The sequence below is a fragment of the Equus quagga genome, chromosome 7, assembly GCF_021613505.1.
Source record: "Equus quagga isolate Etosha38 chromosome 7, UCLA_HA_Equagga_1.0, whole genome shotgun sequence".
Taxonomy (NCBI): Eukaryota; Metazoa; Chordata; class Mammalia; order Perissodactyla; family Equidae; genus Equus; species Equus quagga.
The window spans coordinates 49,929,346-49,952,169 of NC_060273.1; the positions used below are offsets into that span (position 1 = coordinate 49,929,346).

Sequence of the window (22,824 nt, forward strand, 5' to 3'; positions counted from 1 at the left end):
AATAGAATCAAGCATAGTTTTCCTAACAGCTATCTAAATCAGAAGAGAGTCTGACAAGAAATAAAGTATTCCCCTCAGTAAAACTACATTTTGGTAGCAATAGACTACAGTGATATAAAGTTCATCATCTCGGTTAAAAAAAAAAATCAAGCATTAACTTTAGTCTGGCATTTTAGGACCACGAATTCATCTGTGAATTCTTCATTGCTCTTTGAAGGCAAAAATACACAAAGTTCACTTAATATACTTAAGTCACCTTGGCACTTAAATTGAAACTGGCTTTCTCATTTGATAAGCATGAGAACAGACTTAACAGATGTTTAGTAATAATCGATGCCATTTATGGAGTGTCTTCCATGAACTAGGAAGTATGCTGGATTTTACAGACACATCATATATCACTTCATCCTCAAACCACCACGAACTGTAGCAGCAAAAGAGCAATTTAAATCCACAGCCTTCTGACTCTAAAACTCATAGGTCTTTCCATTCTGCCACTCTTCCTCTTATAAATCACAATTTTACAAAACCTTTATGTTAATCAGGTTTAATTTTTCTGTCATCAGACTTAATTTTGATTACCCCTACAGAATCAACCTAAAGAAACTTAATTTAGGTAAAAAATTAGTAAGAAGAAATTAAAAAGGGAATATAGAATAAATGCAGGACTTGACACAATAATTGAACAAACTAGGAGAGAGGAAATAAACTTGAGAGAGATGTCCCGGCTGTATCTGACAAACCAAGGAAACGCTACTGTTAATCCTGTTAGAATAATGTGTGCAAACTTTTATATCTAACCTAAGTACTAGTGAGAGGCTCCTTAGAAGCATCACACAAGAAATTATTTATATCTGCTGCTGTTTGTAATCTGTGTTTTCTCTGATAAAAGAAATAGGCACTCATGAAAATGAGTTCTAATTATTTATTCTCCCTAGTATCTAGTACATAAGAGGCTCTCCAAGAAAAAAAAAGGTTGCTAAAGGAATCAAATACATTAAGAATAAACAAATGTCCGTTAGCTACTTTTTCTGTACTTAATTTTTAATTTTGAAATAATTACAGATTCACAGCAAGTAACAAAAAAAATAGTACGGAGAGATCTTGTGTACCCTTTATCAAGTTCCCCCACGCAGACGGTGCCATCTTACATAACTATAGTACCAAATCAGAAAACGGAACTGGTACAATCCACAGACCTTAGTCGGATTTCTCCTTTAGCTACTTTTTAAGAGTGAACAGTTTTTCTGGTGCTAGAAAGGGCCTTAGACTCTCCTCGCTTTTGTGATGAGAAAATAAAAAGAAGAGTCGAAGAGGCTGAAGGACTATCCAAAGTCAGAGTATAAGAAATGGCAAAACTCAAGTGAAGTCTGAGAGATCATCCTTCCTCAGAAAGAGAGCGCACATCTGGATTAGAGCCATCCATCAGAATTCCACGAGGAATTCAGCAAAGACCTTCAAAATATTCTTATTTCAAAGTTATCTCATCAGACGGATGCGTATTTTTTCACACCTTATTTTTCATCTCTCTAGACCTCAAAAAGCTTTCCTAGTGAAAAAATTTACCATTATTGGTCTGTTGAAAAATACTTAGTTTTAGTGCATCTATAATATGATAAACCAAACTCAAAGGAACACTAGGCCAGGCTGGTGCCCACTTGAAGCAACAGGCTGCCTTTGCTACCTTTGACCCCAGTGCAGAGCTGTGTCTGGCACAGAGCAGGCTCACAAATACTAAATGAACGAGTGAATGAATGAAGGAAGGAACAAACAACTTAAGTGGGATGACAAAATATACCAAACATTTCAAATTACTCAAAACAAACAAACAAACAAAAAACCCCCTGCTTTCCAGTAAACTGGAGATTTTTGTGCAGAAACACTTTGTATTTTGTGGGGTAGTTTTCACAAAATCAGAGCTGGAGGGGCCCTTCAAGAACATCTAGTCTGGTAATTCTCAATCCTGGTTGCGCATGAGCATCACCTAAACATTAAAAACCAACAGGCCAAGTCCCAGCCCACACCTGGGATGGGGCCCAGGCAACAGTATTTTATTTGTAAAGCTCTGCATTGAAAGTCTCTTTTTACAAGGGTGATTCTAAGTTCCTTCTTGTAAAGATGAAGAAACTGAGGCCTAGTCAAACTCAAATGTCTTAATCCAGACAACATAGGTAGTTAGTAAGAGGACTGAGCCAGAATCCAAGTAGTAATAGCACTATTGTTTTTCTTAACATAATACACAGAAAATATTTCAAGAACAACAAAACTTCATTTTAACTTTGAAACTGTTGGCCATTTTTTACAATGTGAAACTAGGCCAAAAAATCTATCAACATTTGAATTCTTCCTAGTGCATAGTCAATGTCATGATGGACAGACATACAGGTTTGAAGCACTGAGCAGTTTTTGCCAGAGATATAAAAAAAATGAAGTGTATGGTTCATGTCTTTTCAGTTAATTGCTCACCCTTAGCAATCAGTACTCTTGTAGTTCTCTTAACTGGTATTGCGATGGGCCCAGAGTGGATGTCCATCAAATACGTCTGATTTTTTAACAAAAAGAGATACACGTATAAAATTGATGGAACTGACTAGATACAAAATATGAATCCATAATATCTGCCATATTGCTCATCAGATCACATAGATAATACAAATTTTAACTATTTATTAAAATCAAATAGTGACATTTTAAAAGTTACCTTTAATCGAATCATTTTCAGCTCTCATTATATCGATGAGTGAACTCTCCAGTGAGTGCATGTCAAATGTCCTGGGGCGATCCTGTAAACACAAACAGCCACAAACCACTTTTAAAATAGCATTTAATTATAAAAGAAGACAATAAGCTGCATTTTATGGGACATAGAACAAAAAGTGGCAATTATACTCCCTCTCTGTGTAGGGCACATTATACTCAGTCTCCATATCAGCGAGTTCCACATCCGTGGATTCCACTAACCAAGGATGGCTGTGTCTGCACCAAACATGTACGGACTTTTTTTCTTGTTATTATTCTCTAAACAATACAGTCTAATAACTACTTACATAGCACTTACGTTGTATTAGGCATTATAAGTAATCTAGAGATGACAAAGCATACAGGAGGATGTGCATAAATTACATGAAAATATTACACCATTTTATATAATGGACTTGAGCATCTCTGGATTTTGGTATCCGCAGCAGTCTTGGAACCAATCCCCCTCGGGTACTGATGGACAACTGTACTACATTTTATTTTTAACACTTAGAAAACATCAAAACCACAAAAGTAAGTACCCAGGGCTCAGCAACGAGTGATCTGATTTCTAATAATAATTTCAATAAAAACATTACTTTTACTAATAAAGCAGAAACAACTAATTTCCATATAGTTAAGGACAAGAAATAAATATAAAAATAAAATTTATACTCTTTCTCTGATACTTAATATTGCAGTGACAGGGCAAAGCTTTCCAAACCTGTTTCAGCAGTTATCTACTAAAGCGGCAGCCACGTGTGCTAATTAGAATAGCTGAATTTTCTTACAAGTCAAGGTTTGAAAATAGCCATCAAATGTCAGTAAGACGACTAAGCGGCAACGTATTCTCGGTTTTGCTTCCTTTAAAATTAAAGGGAAGAAAGGGTGTGGAGAACTCTGCTGGTCTAAACCCTGGCTTAACAAAATGCATTTGAAAAGTGGGTGAGGAATCTTAAAATATACAACCACCCAACTGCTCTGGAATTCTGGATAAAAAGTACCAGCGATAACTAAAATTACAGTTTAGCTTGATAAGTGAAAAGTAGAAGATGAAAACACTTTCAAATTAAATTCTGAAAGGAAGCACTAATACATGTTTCCGACCCACCTTAAGAATAAACATGTACACACACAAAAACCACAGCAAGAATATTAAAGAAAAAGGGGCTCTCAAAGGAATTTGACAAACAGGATTCTATGAGCTTTTCTTCAATTATATGTTCTTTTACATTATTTTTTAACTCAAAGGATTGGCTTTTTTAAAAAGTTCACCTAATTTTATCCTTTTTTAAAAAAACTTGTTGGGATCTTACTTTTCCACTTTCCTAGATAACTTCTAGAACCTGAAGGCTGACAGAGGATGTCCTCCACTCAGGAGAGAGTATTTTTTGATCAATCTGACATTTATCCTCTGTCCTATAACACCACTCACCCAGTGCTATTATTAAACTTACCTGAAGTAGGGACCATTCCTTCTGACCCCACCCCACCACACAGATATTCAGGAATGTTCACTGAATGAACTGTTTTATGACACAAACTTTTTTCTCTCTGTAACTTGAGGAGATCAAGGGCAGTTATATTTGGATATTTAAAGCAGAGAGTATTACAGGTTTTTTTCTGGGGGACAGGGGGTGATGAAGATGGTTTGGGGAGCTGGTGCCTTAACATGCTGTTCTTCTCGAAAGTGGTAGAACTCACTCCAGAACATCTTTCCCACTTTTCCTCCTGATTCTTTCCTGGTCATACTCATCTCCTCAACATGGTCTACAGAGAGGCAGGAGGACATTGGTCAGAATTAGAATTTCTAAGGGTTAGCATTCACAAAAGGGAGAGACTGTTCTGTTTTTATCCTTCCTCACTTCAAGCACTGAATTTAAATCAAAACCCTACAAATCTACAGTAGCTGGATTTGTCCTCTTTTCAGCAGTCTATGAACCACACCCATAACTGGGCCATGCACTATCTCCATGTCCAATAAATCAGTCTTGGAGGCAATACTTCTCAGCGCCTCAGTCCACTTGCCTACGTCCTCTGACTGTCAGTTCCCCAAGGGCAGGAAGCATGTCTTACATCAAATGTTCCCACTACGCATCACTCCAAAGGGTGACTGTGCCGAGATATTCATCCCCTCAGCCCACAGTACTGCCCAGAGGGCCTGGGGTGGCAGGAACTCCCCGGCAGACGATTTCTGCTTCAGTACTACCACTTTCTACGTGTGCCATCATGTGCAACAAATTGAGAAGTCTTATCCTACACTTCTATATCACTGTGCCTCACACAGGATTTGGCAGGTAGAAAGCACGCATGTTTGCTAAATCAATGAATGAATTCCTTCAAGTAATTTTTAAATATTTAAAATATTTCTTCTCTCCTACTTCCTTATCTTAGGGTTTATTTTTATATTTCCCCTTTCCTGCTATAGAGTTGTAGGTTTTTGCCAAAATAACTGTAATCAGGGGGGGAAGGAGGTGGACACTTTATTAATTTTTTTAATGCAACTAAAGCGGTAGCAACCTTGTGAATTTCCAGAACTTGCATTTTGCCAGTCATCGAATGATAAGAGTATCGAAGAGAAGCAATTGATAAAGAATATTACATGGTGTTTTTTGGTTTGTTTTATGACAGCTGTTTCCAGTAAGTAAAGAAGGCTCCTTTGTACCTATAAGTTTCTAAACAATGTACTAGAATTTATGAAGCCCCTTCATATCCTCTCCCCAGCATACTGCCTGGAACATATAGGTTTTTGCTAAAATAACAACCACTGACTTCAAATTGGTGAAGTACATTAAAACTAAAAGGCTAAATGAAATTTAAAGTTTTCTGTAATGCTCTGTGGGATAAAAAAAAATCATCTATCATTTTTATACTTACGCTAACTTTCCTTTCATTTATCATGATTTAATACAAGGGTGACAAATACCAACATACAAACTCTGATCAATTGGTATTGCCTCTCAGATGCAATGTGCTGAGAAGGATTTTCAGGCTCTGCAAGGATTCAGAAGGACAAGGTCTTAACAGATTGCTGATGATTACTAAGTACAAAATACAAGACTCAATGGCAAAAGGTATCACATACTTGCCAACCCTGGTCTAATATGTACTCCTCCCTACAATCCAAACTTATTAGCAATTATAATTCTTATAAACAATGTTACGTTTGTATAACATTTTATTTCCTATAATGCTTTGGTAATTCAGAGACTTCAAAAGTCACATATTTTGTCAAGTACAGTCTGTTCTCAGAGAGGGTCCAAAGTTTATCATTCTTGAATTACTCCCTCACTGATCTTTTCTGTCCATTTTAAACATCTAATTAAAAAAATTTTAAGTGTCTGTGCAATTAGGAAGTAGGTGGAGGGGCAGAGACACAAATAAACCCAAAGAATAAGAACGACACAGACAACGCCAGTTTTCCTACCCAGCAACCAGTGTCAAACCGAGAGTGCTTTGATTTCGGTATTTCATTCCATGATTTTGCCTTTTTGGGTTGCTAATTGGGTCAAATATCATGACCACTAATATATTTTCTAGGATCCATTTCCCAGAAAGTAAACTAACTATAAAATAGAAACCCTGCTAAGTGACAGCTCTTCTTGATTGAGCATGAGCTGATGACCAAAATATGAACATCAGCATAAATCAGTGCAACAAGCATTAGACCCTAGGAAGCCCCAATTCTGCCACTGGCATGTCACCTGAGCGTGGGCACTTTCATCTCTAGACTTCTTGCCTGATCTGAAAAAGGAAAGAGTTTGGTTAGATCTCTAACATTCCTTCCCTAGCTCCAAAATACATTTGTATTCTAACTTTCCAATATTCTAAGGTAGTCTACGCTCTTTCAAGATTTACAGTTTAAACTACAGCAGGAACCAAAACTGTGAATGAGAATGACTAACCAAAGTTCATCACTTTTTGCCCACAAAAAAGTGGAAGTCAATGAGAGACAAATAAGAAAATGAACACTTATAGTCTTAAGAGGACAGTCATTGCATTTTTATTATGCTTTACACAATGGAAAATAACAAGTTTTGAAAAAAATTACTTAAAAGAATTTGTTGAAGGGAGATGTCCTGATTTCAGATAAAAGGTCAAAGAATCTATTAGAAAGCAACACCGACAACTATATTTGCTTCAACCCACCACTGCCGGTTTCTCACGGCAGCCCACAGAGAGAAAAGGTAGAAAAGCAGAACTACCCTTATTGAGCATCTACTAAGTACCGGACATTATTCTAGTACTTTATTAATACTGTCTAGTACTTCAATAATACTGTCTTAATTAATCCTCAAACCTCTTTATAAGTTAGACTGCACTATTCCCATTTTAATGACAAAACTAAGACTAAGGGAAATTCAAAGTTTACTGCACAGACAGGTTACTGCACAGTTCAGCAGCTCAGTTAGGATTCAAGCCCAAGTCTCACTCCAAAGCAGGCAATGCCTCCTTGGGTAAGGTAAGTCAAGGGAGCACACTAACTGAGACATACATTTGAATAAACGAGAGCCTCTGCTGTAAGGGTCCTGGGGGCAGGAATGTGCTGGGTAGTGCCCAGCAAATGGCAGGCGCTCAAATATTACTCAATAAATGAGAGAAAGCACAAAAATGTATGTATTAAGAGTAATATAGGATGATATCAGAGACACTGAAAACATAAGAAAGGAAGGCTTATCTTCCTTCTTTCTGCTGTGATGACAGACAGATGTGGTGCACAAATTAGAGACTTATCACAAATGCATCTCCAGGTTACCTACTGCCAACCCCAGGAGTAGAAGTGGAAGTAGTAGTAGTAGTAATAATAATAATAATAATAATAATAATAGCAGTAGCTAACATTTATCCAGCTCTAACACTTTACATGCATAATCTTATTTATTCCTTACAAAAATCCTATACAATTAGGTATATTCAGTTATTATCCCATTTCACAGGTGAAGAAACAGAAGCTTAGAGTGACTAAATAACTTTATCAATGTCAAGCTACTGGAGGGGGCAGAATTTGAACACAGGCCTCTGACTCCAGAACATACGAGCTTAATAATCATGAATGAAAATAAAAGAGCACCAATTATTTTCAAAGCTCAGCAAAGCAAACTTGATTACAATGCTTAATAGACCTCACTTTATTTTGTAATCTTAACTGTTATATTTAATATATTGAGTTGCATGTGAGTAACTGGTTGGTTTCAGTTTCTGTCATCTCTACTTCACAGGACAATTTCTAAAGGAAAAACCACACAAGCCACTATGAAAATCAAAGCTGATAAAAATAACCTTCTGAAAAAACAAATGAGTATTTCAAAGAGCAGGACCTGTCCTTTTATCATATACATGAATAATCCTGACTGCCATGGCAAATAGGAAGACTTACATCAGCATATACTGATGACGTGGCTTTTCCTAACATTCCACAAGTACCCACAAGAAGCACGTGAACCTGTTGGTCAATTACTATCAGAAAGAACAATTAGATTGCAATTATGTCACAAACTAAAATCATCATTCAGGGCTTTCTTCTTCTTTAACATCCAGATGGATAATCTAAGCTGGTGTTTCTCACACTTGAGAGTACATCAGAATCATCTGGAGGTCATGGCAAAACGTAGATTACTGGGTCCACCCCCAAAGTTTCTCATTCAGCAGGTCTGGGTAGAGTGCAAGAATCCACATTTCTAACAAGCTTCCAAGTGAAGGACCACACTTTGGGGACCAGTGAGTTAAGCAAGTCCATTCATCAGGTTAACTTCATTAGATACTTGGGGGCGTGATTTGTCGTTTACATCCTGGTTGCCCAGTCGTGATGCAGTACAGCGTAACTAAATATTCTACATTAACGATTTTAAGGTTTCCTTATGAAGAGAAGGACTTTGCTTTCAAACCCAAAACAAAGCCCTCTCTTCCAAGCTCTAATGGGCATAACTGGGAACAAGATTATAGTCAAGTTCAATTTTGACAGATCAACCACCACGACCACTCTGTTACTGGTTCTTGTCCTTTTATACTTGACTTAGTATGTTTTAGATTATCAGACTGGGTCTAAAACACAAAATGTAATTACTTCAATGTAACCACATTATTAAGAACCAAAGCCAAAATTCAGGGACTCCCTTTACTCATTCTTTCTATAAAGACAGACATTACTGTGATGGTCACTTCTCAGACTGCTACGTATCTGTATCAGCCTATGAAGTTTCTCTTTCAGGCTTAAATTCTCCCTGGCAAAGAAGGGAAAGGAAAATATTTTGGTCTGAAAAGAAAGTCTATGCCAACGTGTCAGCTGCCAAAATAAACAGGAAGTTTGAGATGCCAGTAGAGCCCATAATTAATCAAAGGTAACTATGGGAGTTTTAATCCAAGATTTGCCAAATGTAAATATTCTTCTTGGATTAACTATTTAAACCCACAGACATCAAAAGTTGACCACCTTGTCAACTTTCAAGATTCCACTTCCAGACGACCCTCACATCCCTGTGCAGGCCCAAGTCCCTTTTTCTCCGTGTCCCCCTAACATGCTGACATCCCACATGACATGAACAAGCACTGTTATAGCTATTTCCCCACTGGACTGCGAGCTCCACCCATCTCCATAGCCACAGACTGCAGCATATAAGTAGCATACAGTAAGTCCATCATCGTCGTCACCACCATTATTAAAGTGGCTACTCCTGGCTCAGTGTTGTGCATCTTACATGAATTATGTATGATTTACATACATTAGTTCCTCACAACCATCATGTAAAGTGGGTACAATTATCAACCCCATTTAGGCAAACTAAGGTATGAGAAGTTAACTAATTGCCTTCAAAGTCACACAGTAAGTGGCAGAGTCTGACTTCAGAGCAGAAGCTCAGAAAAGCACTGCATTTAAATAAGCCTTGTCATGACTTAGAAATTTCAATCTATTAACACCTGCAAGGTATGAAATCCTTCACTGTAAGCGGGGCCTGAATGCAGAGAACAAGTGTCAGAGGTTAAAGTCAAAGAGGTGATTATCTGAAGTAGGAGAAACCACATTTAGCAGCATCTCCTATTTCTTAGCAGGTTCCCTCTTCAGTCAGTACTTTCTCATTATGACCGCTTTATAATAAAGACAGTCTTACAGATCCTAGGCTACCAAATACTCCCTAACAGAATAATAAACTATAAATGAAAGAATGTCTTCAGTGCATTACCCTGATTGGATCAATAGCTCCATTTGTTCCATATGAATTGACGAATCAGACCTCTCCAGAAAGCCTTTGAGAAAATTTTCTTTTACTCCACCTTCACTAAATAAACCATACTTGTTTTGAACATTAGAAATCCTTAAAGTGGTAAACATTTATTGTCATCCCTTACGTGTATTAAACAGACAAACCGGCATTCTAGACTTGATTACTCAGTTGCTGGATCAATAGACCCCTTCTTGTTGACTATTCATTCTCACCTTGCCTGGCAAAGAGAAATAATCAAAATCTATTCTAAGACGTGCGTTTAAATCACCACTTACTACACATATGATCTTGACACTGCAGCCTCTCTGAACCTGGATTTCATCAGCAATAGGAGGCCTACACCTCCCTTATAAAACTGCAGTAAGGAGAAATGAGATATGTATGTGACGACCCAGAAGTTAGTAGACCCATTCAATATACATTCCCTCTGGCCCTTCTCTCTGGCACAAGAGCAAGAGCCTGAAACTAACATTTTAAATTAGGTATTATTTGTATCAGAAGAATTCAGCTGTTTTGTGCTATTTCCTATAGCCCATTTTAATAGAGATAATCAAAATGGGCCAAAACCTGTGAACCCAAAAATATCAGTATAAGATTTCTCCTACCTAATAAACTATTCAGGGCTAGAGGTCATTAAAGAAAGTTGGTAAAAAAACTACTAAAACTCAGCCCTAAGGAACGAAGTCATGAACACCCTTCTGGCCACTCCTCTATCCTTGGCTGCTAAGTAGCCATCCAGGTTCCTCTGCTCCATGGCTGCTGGGCCTGATGAGGGTCCAGAGTCAGCAGAGAGAATGGTCCACTCAGTACACAGTCTTTATTCCTAAACTGAGGCTTGCGTCCTATAACGACCTTTCTTCTCTTTTGGGAGCCTTGACAGCAATGTCAAAAAGCAGCCTGTGCCCAGTTTCAGACTTTCTGGGCCCTGACAGCTCCCATCCCCACATCCTTAGCTCTCCAGAGTCTTCTGAGCGGAAGGAATTTCTTAATACATAGACACAGAGCAAGAGGTCCCAAGACTGCACACTTCGTGAGAAGGAGCACACCTGTCTTGTCACCTGCTCTCAGCACACGGGCCACTGAAAGCATCGAACATTTGTGGGTTGAAAGAGAACAAGAGACGAAAAAGTTTGATGCAATCCAAAGACCCACAAAAGACCCAAAATCTCTAAATTCCTCTTAAAAAACAAAACCAGACAAACAAAAATACAACCAGGAAGCTCTCAGTCCTGCCCTGTTCTCTCTTTTTTCAGAGATCCTTTCCAGACGTCCCCAGAGCCTGAATCTGGGAGAAGGCTGAGATAGAGAGAGGAAAACCGGACAACTGCCTGCCAAATTTTTGGTCACCAGCTGATGTCTGGGTGCTTTTGTTGGATCTCGGTTTTTTTGCTGGCCACGTGACCACTAACTCCCTTCCCCACCCAGAAGGGAGGAGATGAGGCCAACAGTGGTTTCCTTAGAGATTAGCACCAGGTTAAGTGGTGAAACAGGCTGAGCAGGTGCACCAGGAATGTGGGCCTTGCTTCAGTTTCTATCTTTCTTGAAAAAATAACTAGAAAATATTTGTTTTTAAGGAAAAAAAAGACTCCTTATCTTTTATAGACACATACTGAACCATCTACAGATGAAATGATACGATCTCTGGGAATTGCTTTAAAATAACACAAAGGGCAAGAGAGAGGGTTAGGAAGATAGAAGAAAAAGGATTGTCCAGGAGCTGATCGTTGTTGAAGCCAGGGGACAAGTACATGGGGGTTTGCTATACTATTTTGTCTGCTATTTAAATTTTTCCATAATAAAGAAGTTAAAAGACAAGGGGGGAAAAAACTTGACCAAAAGACAAAAAATAAAAAATCTATTGGTCACTAAATTTTTCAGCAGTGTTCAAGAAAATGAGAGAATCATCTAGCCTGACTCCCACTATTATTTAAGTACAGTGACTTTATTAAAAAAATTATAGTTCAGTTAATAAAATTTTCCTTTAAAATTAAGCTCAAATTACCATACACCAGTTATACAATGGTTTTCACACTTTAAGAAATTGTGCTATTCACAAAATTTTTAATTAATATTTCTATTTGATGAATTGCTTTCTTATAATAACAGAATCTTTTGGAAGCTGAATATTAGACATATTTCATTTTATCCTGAAAAAGACCAGACAAAAGAAATGAGAAAATGAAGGATCAAGAAGGTTGAATAGCTTGCCATAGGTCACATAGCTAGCAAGTGGCAGAGCTGTATTTGGAACCCAAATGTGGCTTCCATATTATAATTAGGAGATTTTTCTGAGTAGCATGTTCTTAATATTGAGGTTTTTTAAGGTTCTTACAGACAGTAAGATGACAACAGCTATTTTACTGACTAGCACCAGATGCATTCCTCAAAAAAACCTGGAAGAACTATTAGAAGTTATTAGACACTATTTAAATATAAACATGGCTTTAATATGTATGATACTCAGGAATTAACTATACCTTAGTTTAGCTCTATTAAAAAATAATGATTGGGGGGGCCAGCCTGGTGGCATAGTGGTTAAGTTCACACACTCCACTTTGGCAGCCTGGGGTTTGCAGGTTCAGATCCTAGGCGCAGACCTACACACCACTCATCAAGCCATGCTGTGGCAGGTGTCCCATATACAAAGTAGAGGAAGACTGGCACGGATGTTAGCTCAGGGATCATCTTCCTCAAGCAAAAAGAGGAAGTTTGGCAACAGATGTTAGCTCAAGTCCAATCTTCCTCGCAAAAAAAAAAAAAAAAAAATGACTGGGATGTATCTGGTAAATATTTAGTAAAAAGAAACTGCCCAATCTAATTACTCTACAATACGAAAAGTCCTTGTACAGCTTAAGGCTTTAAATTTTAATAATTCAGTTCGTAAACACGAGAGAAGACCTGTAAGTGGCTGACGGACTTTTTCCTTGACATGTAATGGAACCTGAATTCTGCTACCCAGAATTTAAAGTTTGCCTTTTGTGTAGTATCATTTTCTCACAAAATTTAAATAAGCACATGTTGTGTACAAGTATACAAGGTAGCTTACACAAGTGTATATTTATAAATGTGACCATCACTAAAATACTACATACATACTAAAATATTACTAAAATATTGGAAAATACCATTTACACTGTTTTTGTTATACCTAAAATTGAAGGTTAGTTAGTTTGCCTTAAAATTTAAACAGCTCATGGATTAAAATGAAATGAAAGTATTGGGCTAGTTGCTAATTTGTTTACAATGAGAAAAAAATGCATGTTCAGTATCATTTAAAGGTTAGCAAAAATCAGAAATACATTATAAATCAAATACAAACTATTTTTAAGAGCTATGTAGTCTGTGTCTAGTCCACAACATAGCAGGTGCTCAATAACTGTGTACTAAATAAATTCAAATATTTAAAAAACCAAAACAATTCCAGGATAAAAACTAAAATATATTCAATTTAAATCTATGGTAGCTTGTCCTCTCTCTTATCAAAAGAAAATCACAAATTCTCCATTAAAATACAGTCTCCTTTAATGTATACAAAAGGAATCAAATGTTCTAATTTCTTAAAATAACAATTATAAGCAAAACTCTACAAAATACTGAAAGAAATAGGCCGCCAATGCTAGTGAAAGTTTAGGTATATACATATATATAATTATAAAACATCTCTTCAAGAAAATTGCTAATTCTGCTAAATGTTTTATCTGTCCTGGGTTGCATTTAGCTTATCAAAAGGTACTCTGAAAAGTAAAGTGCATATAATAAGATAAGCAATACAAAGGACTGCTGAAAATTTTTCATAGATGCCCAAGCTATACTCGTAATTACTTGAATTTCATGAATTTACTCAATATTAGAGAGCCATATTTTAAATTAAAAAAAAAAGTTAAGCTGGCTAATATGGCCACATACTTCTAAGGCACATCACAATAACCCCTCACTGTTAGGTATTATTATCTTAATGAGGTATTGTCTTCCAGAATTTATGAGATTTGCTCAAGGTCACACGGCTAATTAGAGTTCAGAGTCAAACTTACATCTGTCTGGATCCAGAGCCTGTGCCTCACTCTACTGCATTTTTGCCTCACAAAATAGCCTTTCTCAGTAATTATGCAAGTTTCACCTTCAGAAACTGATTAAAAATAGGATCTACCCCTATATCTTTCTATCTACCAAGAATTTTCTAAAAACCTGAAAGTGGAACTCCTGTTTCAAAACTTTTTTTAATAAATGATGATACTCTACAGTAAATTTGAAGTAAAAAAAAATTATACATTACTATAAATTTACGGTAAAAATACGCTTAAATTCTGCAAGAATAATTTTTTTGAACAATTAAATACAAAATGAGTTTCGTCAGGAAAAATTAAAATGAGTGCTCACATTATGGGCTTTCTGCCTTAAAAAGAAACACATTATATACATTGTCTTCTTTATGACGGGACCAAAAACTGAGGTACAACATAGTGCTGAAAATTGTGATAGCGGATTTTCAAGCTTATTTTCCTTATATAGTAAGCTAGAGAAAAGTCATAAGGAAAGCAAATTCAGACTGTAAAATTCAAACTAGGGATATGTTCATTTTAATACTACTTTTTCCATTTCTTTCTCATGAACACTAACAGGGATTCCTCTCAAAAGCTTAAACTCCAGAACTGAGTAGCATCTTTCTAGTTGAAACTAGCAACAACCACATTCATCAGGCTTGCAATAAACAGGTTTTTCCTGAAAGATGATGGAACAATGAGTTGATCATATTCCATGGCTTCTCTGAAGACAACAAAAAATAATAAAAAAAAACTCTACCCCACCCAAGTTTCGGTTCCATCTAGTTAAAAGGCTTTCTACCAAAAGGGGGAAGATCGTATCTGATAGGCTTCTCCCAAAGTTTTCCCAATATCTCAATTCTGCTGGAGCCAGAACTATCCAATGCATACTTCCCAATTTAAAAAAAATTAGTTTCCCCTCTTCTAATACAAATAAATACAAAGCCAAAGAAAATGTTTCCTATGCAAAGATCCCTCTTGGGACTATATTAAGAAACAAAAAACGTAATGAAGTTGCACTTCAGACAATTCTAATAGTTTACCATGACTTTCAGAACTGAAGCAATGTAGTAACTTTCTGATTACAGATATAAGATGCCATATATAATTTTAAGGATCAATAAACCGACAACACAAGGAGAGTTATTAAAGTGACATGAATTACTTGCCTGGGTAAGACAACTTAAATCTGTGGTGACTGTGTCTAAAGTAGGAGCAAATGGGCTCTAAGTCCTAAAATGTCTCCCTATCAAACAAGTTTTAGGATCATCTTTGTGACAGATTTTGTCTTTTTTTTCCTCTCTACTTGCTGCTTCTTAGCTAGTGGAAGTGGGAGCATAACTGAGCTGAAGATAAGAGGGTACCAGAATATATACCGCGCAATTCTCCTTTACTTTCCTGTAAGTACAGAAGATCGAGGCACCCCTCCAAAGCGCTATATTCAAATATAATTATTGGCAGGTGTCCCAATCTATTATTTGGTTTGGATATCAGAATTCCAGGATGTGTTTGCAGGATGGGTAGGATTTTTTCCCCTTAATGTAGGGGTCAAATCATGCCTTTAGTTACATGAATATGGGCCTTGTTTCTTCATTTTGAAACTGGGACAATAAAGACAAACCCCCTAGGGTTGAGAAACCCTATAGAGAAATGAGATAACATATGTGAAAGTACTTAGCTCAGTGCCTGGTCTATAGTAAAAACTAAAAACAAACAAGTACTGACTTGAAAATTATTTAATATTTTAAAGTTGATAAATAAAGATATTCTATTATTTTCTACTCTCAAAACTTCATCTATAATCAGCTTTTGATCATCATATATCACTTATTCACTGTAAAAATGTTCCTCTCATTTGACATGCTTCCAGGAGGCATTTCCCCCACCGTCACCTGTATTATGTATTAAGAGGCACTGTAGTATAAGGATTAAGAGCCAAATCTTGTGTGTGGATAGTAATAATAAACACAATAACAATAATTTCTACCTCATAGGATTGTTGAATGAATTAAATGAGTTAATACATGTAAAACACTTAGAATATCACAGGCATGTTAGCTACTATTAAATATATATTAGTTTAGTTGTATGTGAAAACTGGATTTGAGGCATGTTGTCCAAATTTACATAATGAAAACTTTACGCTAAGCAAAAATAATTTAGAAACAAATTTTAATACAAAAAAGTCCCAAAATATAATGCCTTGCCATATCAATTATTTAGAGGATTATTCACATATTTGGAATCTTTGCTCCTGCTCCATAAACACAGATAAAAGAGAAGGGTAAGATTGGCCAAAAAAACTAATTAAAAATGTTATCATTAATCTGAATTCGCTGTATGTACCCAAACTTGCATTAAACAAACGTAAAAACCATTCTCATTCATTTCAAATTAAAATAAGCATTGCCCAGTATTAATTTCATTTCAGGTAAATTATTTCCTTTTAATAGAACAATACCACACTAGTCTTTGACTGATCACCAATATGATTATGTAGCCACGTAAGCTCTATCCTATATTTTCTGTGGTAAATTTCAAGATCTCTCCAAAACACCTAAGGAATTCTTTCTAATAGTGATGGAAATTGAATTACTAATATCTATAAAATTTCTTCCCTGAAATTAATAGCGCTTAAGGTAATAAATTTAAAGAAGATAGCAGTGTTTAGAAAAAGGGTGTGCATTGTGGTTGCAGCAGTTCAAATTTCACAGGAACTTGCATTAGGATCACAAGGAACTCAGGAATCACCTAGGTCACCTCCAACATTTTATGAAGAAACTGAGGCCCCCAAATGCTGTGATACTGAGAGGGGCAAGACCACAACCTAGGGCTCCCGGCACTCAGTCAAATAAATGTACCGTCAAGATTTTTCATATCAAATTTAACCAAGTAATTCATACCAACTTAAAACGGTACTGGTTTTTTTGCCAAAAGATTCAGAAAAATAATTGTGAAAAACACACAAAGAACTGCATTTAAGTAAGCACCACAATAATCAGTTTAATAACTTCTTACGATGTTTTCAAAGCCCAATTAGGAATTTCTTGTCATAAAGATTTTTTCAATTTCAGATCACCCCAATGCTTGCTCTTGGGTTCCTTCATCCCCCATCTCCCTCTCTCTCTCTAACAGACACACACACACACACACACACAGTCTCCTAAAAAAACAGTCGGGAAGGTGAGCAGAAGTCAACAACTTTCTTTCTAATCCTGCCATATTTGATACAGGTATACTGACTCGTCCTTTTTCCATCCTCAGCATGACAGACAATAATTCTAAGGGAAGAGTTAGTTTCTAACAATATCTTTTAGTATCAACCTTAGTTTATTTTATTATATTATTTCATAAATCGGCCTAATCTCTCAAAAATCATCTGATGGAAAGGTTTCACAGGTTAAACACATTCTGTTAGCCCCATAAAAATATTAATAATGTGCATATATGTATCATTTATTCATTTTTCTGAAATTTTCATTTTTCCCAAAGCAAATCTTCATCAAAAGTCAGTAACGTGAGAATGGAAAATAAACCACAAGGTCACATAAGTTCATTCTGTCAGTGTATAGCAGCAAAATAAAAAGGAAAAATATACTCAATTCTGAGCCAATCCTAATCCAGTTAAAATGGATGGAATAACATCTTAGATTTTTTAAATTAGCAACATATGAATAATTCGCAAAAGTTACCTCTGCATTAAATTTCCCTTAAATTTATGTTTAAAGGAATATCAGAAGCAACTTTTTAAAAATAGACTTCATGGGATCGCCAATGTCCTAAAAAGCCTTTTACGGGACCACTAAAGCACAATAACTACTCTCTTCAGTTTGAGTAAAAAAAACCCTTTCAGAAAACAAAAGCCAATAGCTTTTTGATACTCAGGCAAACAATTATTTTTAAAAATCTAAAATTAAATTTAACCAAATATTTTAAGATACATCCTAACCATTACACCTGAGTCCTTAGAGAAGGGATATTTAATTCCCTGGAATGACGCAGGGTTCTCTCAGCAAACCTCCTCTCTCACTAAGCAAATTATTAATTAAAACAGATAATTCTGCTTGTGCTGACATCATATCTGGGGACACTGCAACTATTTTGTAATCTGTTTTGGCCCTTGCAGCAAGCTCTCTAAAATAACCCTCTTGCTGTAGCACATGTGTGCGTGCAAACATGTATGTATACACGTATACAGATACATTTCTAATCCTTGTTTTTTTAATCTCGAGTTTGTACTCTTACCAGCTGTGTGCTCTTGGTCAAGTTATTATATCTTTCTGATATTCAATTTTCTCAGCTGTAAAATGGGGATAATAATAGAACTTACCTTGTGGGGTTGTTGTGGGGACTGACTCAATGTTAGCTTATTATCCCATATAAATTTCCCAAACACATATAAATGCTCATACCCTCAAAGTATACAATTTTAGTGGGGAATCTGATGTTCAAATAACTATGAAATTCCCTTTTTCTCATATCTATCACCTAGGCTGGCTGCTCATTAATTCAAAAACATAAAACAATGTGACTCTTGCAGAATATAGATACACTGGTAGCAAGAAACACAAGTGATCTTTGCCTGAATCTATTTTTAGGAATGGTTTAATTATCTGCACCCCTAGTGTTAACACTGGAAAATAAACAAATGGGTGAAAGGCATCATAAAAGAGTCAGTCTGAGATCAACAGTTTCATAGTATTCAAAAATAAAGGGGAATGAAGAAAACATTCAGATCATTTCTCTAGCAATCCTCACTGATAAGGCAGGCCAGAATTTGCAAAGAGGTTTAAGGAGGAATTGCCAAATTGATGAATTCAGACTGTTTAGACTGCATGGTACAGAGAGGTTCCAGGTTTAAAATGTAACCAGTGAGAAAACTGTAATTCAATAGTTGGTTTTCAGTGACTCAATACCTTACAGTGGAGAAAGAAATGAATTTTTTTGGTTATATAGTTACTGCATATGGGGAGAAAATGCTCATCAGCTTCCACAATGAAATATATTTATATCTATATACTATTTATTCTCACCTAAATAAGCAGGAAAAAACCAACTCTGATTCTCTTGTCAGGCTAAAAAGGTGCTACAGTTAATAATTACCACATCACTAGCTACCTGGTATTCATAATTATGCCAATTCATACAATTATCTACGGGAAGACTACAATTAGAAATTTACCAAAGAAACTGTTGAATATTTTGCTCCAAATTACACTCCTCTCCTGCCAAAATAATGTCTAGTAATTAACTCATTTTCTAAGAAGAGCTCTGATATGAATGTGGACAACTCAAACTTTTAAATAGATATTAACGCCAAACCATTTCCTTATTCATCTTAATCTATTAATGGAACATAATCTTACCGGAAAAGGAAAAATGTTGTCAGCCCTGTTCAAGCTATCTTCCATCCAGGATTTAGGAGCAAAGGCAGAGCTGGGGCGAGCGTACTTCTGGAGCTGAATATGATTGCTTGCAAAATTTTTCTTCAAAGGCGAGATGGAGTTCAGGGGCGTTATTCCTCCATTCAGCCCTCTGCGGTGATCTCGGCCTTGGGACCCTCCCCAGCCACCATATCCGCCTCCCCCGGGGCTCCAGGAAGACGACGGTGTGGGAGAGGGACTCTGGTAGCTGCTCCACGGAGAGGGGGGTTTGTTGAGATTATTGGCCAAATGAGGCAGCTGGTTAAAAGCAGCATTTCTATGTGTGAAAGGTGGCGGATGGGGACTGGCAGGAGACCTCCTCTGCTGCTGATGCTGGCTGTGATGATGCTGGAAATGAGGGTGGTGAGGGTGGTGCTGGGAGAGAGGCCCGATCTGAGGGGAGAAGCTGCCTCCGAAGCCAGGGCTGACATGATGGGGAAAATTTTGAAACAGCAGAGCACCGTTATTGGCCGAAGCAGCCGGGACCCCTCCCTGGTGAAAGAAACTTGCATCTTCATTGATGATTGTAGAGGAGGAAGGTGCTATTGCTGCTGACCAGTTACTGAAACCAGTAAGAGACGATGCACTAGACGTCAAGGGCTGGGTCGAAGCCCCTAGCCCCGCAGCTTCTTGATAATCAAACCCTGTCAACACTGGTGATTCGATTCTTATTTTCTCCTTCCCGTTGCCATTTTCCGAAGAAGTGTCCCCCTGATTTTCTTCAGATTTCGCCTTCTCAGGTTCAGGTAGTATTCCAGCTTCCTGACCTGGGCTGGGGGAGAGCTGCTGCTTTTCTAAAGGGTCTTGCTGCTCCTGCTGCTGACCTTTTGCTTTTTCGGACCCCAAGATCTCATCCTGAATGTTATGGGTGGCCGGAGCAGGAAAGAGCCAAGCTGAGCCGGCGCTGCTGCCACTGGCAGCTGTGTTATTATTTATAAAAGCAGCAGGACTGGGGGTGGCATTTTGGTGATGGTGTGGAGGCTGCAGATGCGGATGGAATCTGACTGGAAAAGCAGATTTATTCCCAGTATTGCTTTGCACTAGCACTCCAAACCCGTAATCCCCCATTTATTATTTTTAGGATCAGAATCTTACGATAAAAAAGGACAACCTGATGTCTCACGCCTTTGTATCCTCTAGCCCCAATTTAAGTCGTTTGTTTGAAATGTCTTATTTATAGCTAGCTCAAAGATCGCAGCTTATCACCTTAAATAGTTCTGATTTGGAATTCTGGTCTCTGACAGAAAAGAAAAAGCTAAAAAAAAAAAAAAATCTCTTAAAACATTGACATGAATCCAACTGGGCTTATTTCTAGGAGGGAATAAAAACGAAGGGGGTAAAAATCAAGTCTTTGGTTAGTAAAATAGGCGCTTTCTTTTTCCAAAGGAAAATGTACATGAATGACAAAAACACAGCTTCTCAAGCGTCTACGGACGGAGAAGAGTAAGAACTGCGCGGAGTAAAAATATATATATATAATTTAACAATCACATATGGTCTTCCTCAGCAGTTCAGCTTCACTCACATAAAAATCAGAACAGGGCGAAAGGGGAGAAGACGTTGTGTTCTCGGCAGCTTGGTTAAGAAGAATCAGGAATAATTTAACATTATATATTATATATCTATATATAGAGATTCTATTAGGTGCTCTGGGCGGGGGAGGCGGTCAGCGCCGGCCGATGGGCAGACGCCGGCAGCGGGGTTTCCGCCGCTCCCGGTCCTGTCGCTGCTCCTCCACGGGGCGCACGTCGGGCCTGCGGGGCTGCTCCCGAGGCTCTGGGTGCAGATCGTGCTGCGGTCGCTGTGCCTGGGCTGCCCCCGGCCTCCTCTCCCCCATGAAATGGGCTGGGGACACCCGCTTCTCCCTCGGGGGGTGGCGATCGGGGGCTCAGCGGGCCTCGCGCGGGGCGAGCGGGCGGCCCGGGGGCGCGGGGGCGGCCTGGACGGGCCCGCGGGCTCGGCCTCTTCCCCTCTCGGCGGCTCCGAGGTGTTTCTCCCTCATGGGACCCAGGCGCGGTCCGTGCGGTCCTCCCAGTTCGAGTCTCGGCGGGGGCAGAAAGAGGAAAAGAGGAAAGCCCACTCGTGTAGTGATTCTAAAGGAGAAGGGCCGCCCCCCCCGCGCGCGCGCTCTCTTGGCCCCCCCAGGTTTTTTTTAAAACTACAATTTGGGAGGCTTTTGTTTCTCCTCACGGTTGTTGGGCCGCCGCCGCCGCCGCCTTCGCCCGGTCCCGCAGTCCCCGCTGTCGTGGTGGCGGACTCCGCCCGGCGCCGCTGCTTCTCTCCCTCTTCCCCCTCGTCCTCCTCTGCTGTCGCCGCCGCCGCCGCCGCCGCCGCCTCCCGGCGCCGGGTCCCGCAGCCGCGGCTGAGTCCCTCTCCTCAGGACCGAGCCGACTGAAATGACAACCAGCTGGAAAGACCGAGAGACACTTCCGGTTCGAGGAGGGAGGGGCGGGGCGCCGCCGACGCCCCGCCCACCCGCCGGAAGGCCAGTCCGCGGCTAGCATTTAGGCGAGGCCACGCCCCCGGCTCAGATCCCCGCCCAGGAAGGTCGGAAAGTCGCCTCGAGAGACTGCCTTTCCGTCTGCGCCTGGCCCGGGGAGGCCCGGCGCCCGCTCCCCACCCCGAGTGAGCGCTGCGGATCGCCATCTTTAGTGTGGGCAAAGGACAGCTGCGCTGTTTATCCGCCCCAACCACTCTTTGCAGGAGATGCGTATAGAGACACGCGGAAGAGAACAGATGTCCCGAGCACCACGGGAAAGAGTCAAGGTTTTGGGGATCAGAGTGGCGACCCGTCAAACCTCGGATGAACGGGAGGACTGCCCATAGTAAAGGTGGGTCCCCAGGCGTCACGTGCTCTGGCCCGAGCTCCGCCCCAGAGGGATCTGGAAGGGGAGGCGGGTCTTCCCAGCTGCTGTTTGGTGCCTAGAACTGCGTACGTCCTTGTTCTGAATGCAGACCTCACGCGGGAGCCTCCGTTCACCTTTCCTTCCTTCCCCTCCACCCGCCCAGCTTGCCTTAGGCTTCCTTCTGGTGCAGTCTCTCAGCCACAAAGATACATCTGTTGTAGGCATCCGTGGCTGAGTCCTCATGTCCATCCCGTTCTAGTCCGTCCTACACGCTGCACCAGAGGGATATTTCCAAAACGAAAACTTCATCGTGGTCTTCACCTGCTCACATCTCTTCTATGGCTCCCCATTACTCTGATGAAAAAAGGCAAACTCTTTAGTCTGGTATACAGGGCTTGCCATTTCTGCGGGCACTGTGTCTTTACACCTCATGTCCCTATGAACGCCCCCCACCAAGCTGTTTAGACATACCCTCAGTGCCTTTTTACTTTCCCTTTCCTCTCTTCTCCACTTGGTAAACATTTTTGTTTTAGGAATCAGTTCAAAAGCTACCAAC

The 22,824-nt window shown here is 39.0% G+C and overlaps 1 protein-coding gene across 3 annotated transcripts in view; it reads right to left on the reverse strand.

Moving 5' to 3' along the window:
• The window catches only part of CPEB4 (cytoplasmic polyadenylation element binding protein 4), a 62,508-nt gene extending 42,016 nt beyond the window's left edge, over window positions 1-20,492 (reverse strand). For all 3 annotated transcript variants that reach the window (XM_046666008.1, XM_046666007.1, XM_046666006.1), the window contains exons 1-2: window positions 19,366-20,492; window positions 2,702-2,783 (exon numbers count right to left, since the gene is read on the reverse strand). In XM_046666008.1, the coding sequence (XP_046521964.1) occupies window positions 2,702-2,783; window positions 19,366-20,490 (1,207 nt within the window). In that variant the 5' untranslated portion in view covers window positions 20,491-20,492. The remainder of the gene's footprint in view (window positions 1-2,701; window positions 2,784-19,365) is intronic.
• Between the last annotated feature and the right edge of the window lie 2,332 nt (window positions 20,493-22,824).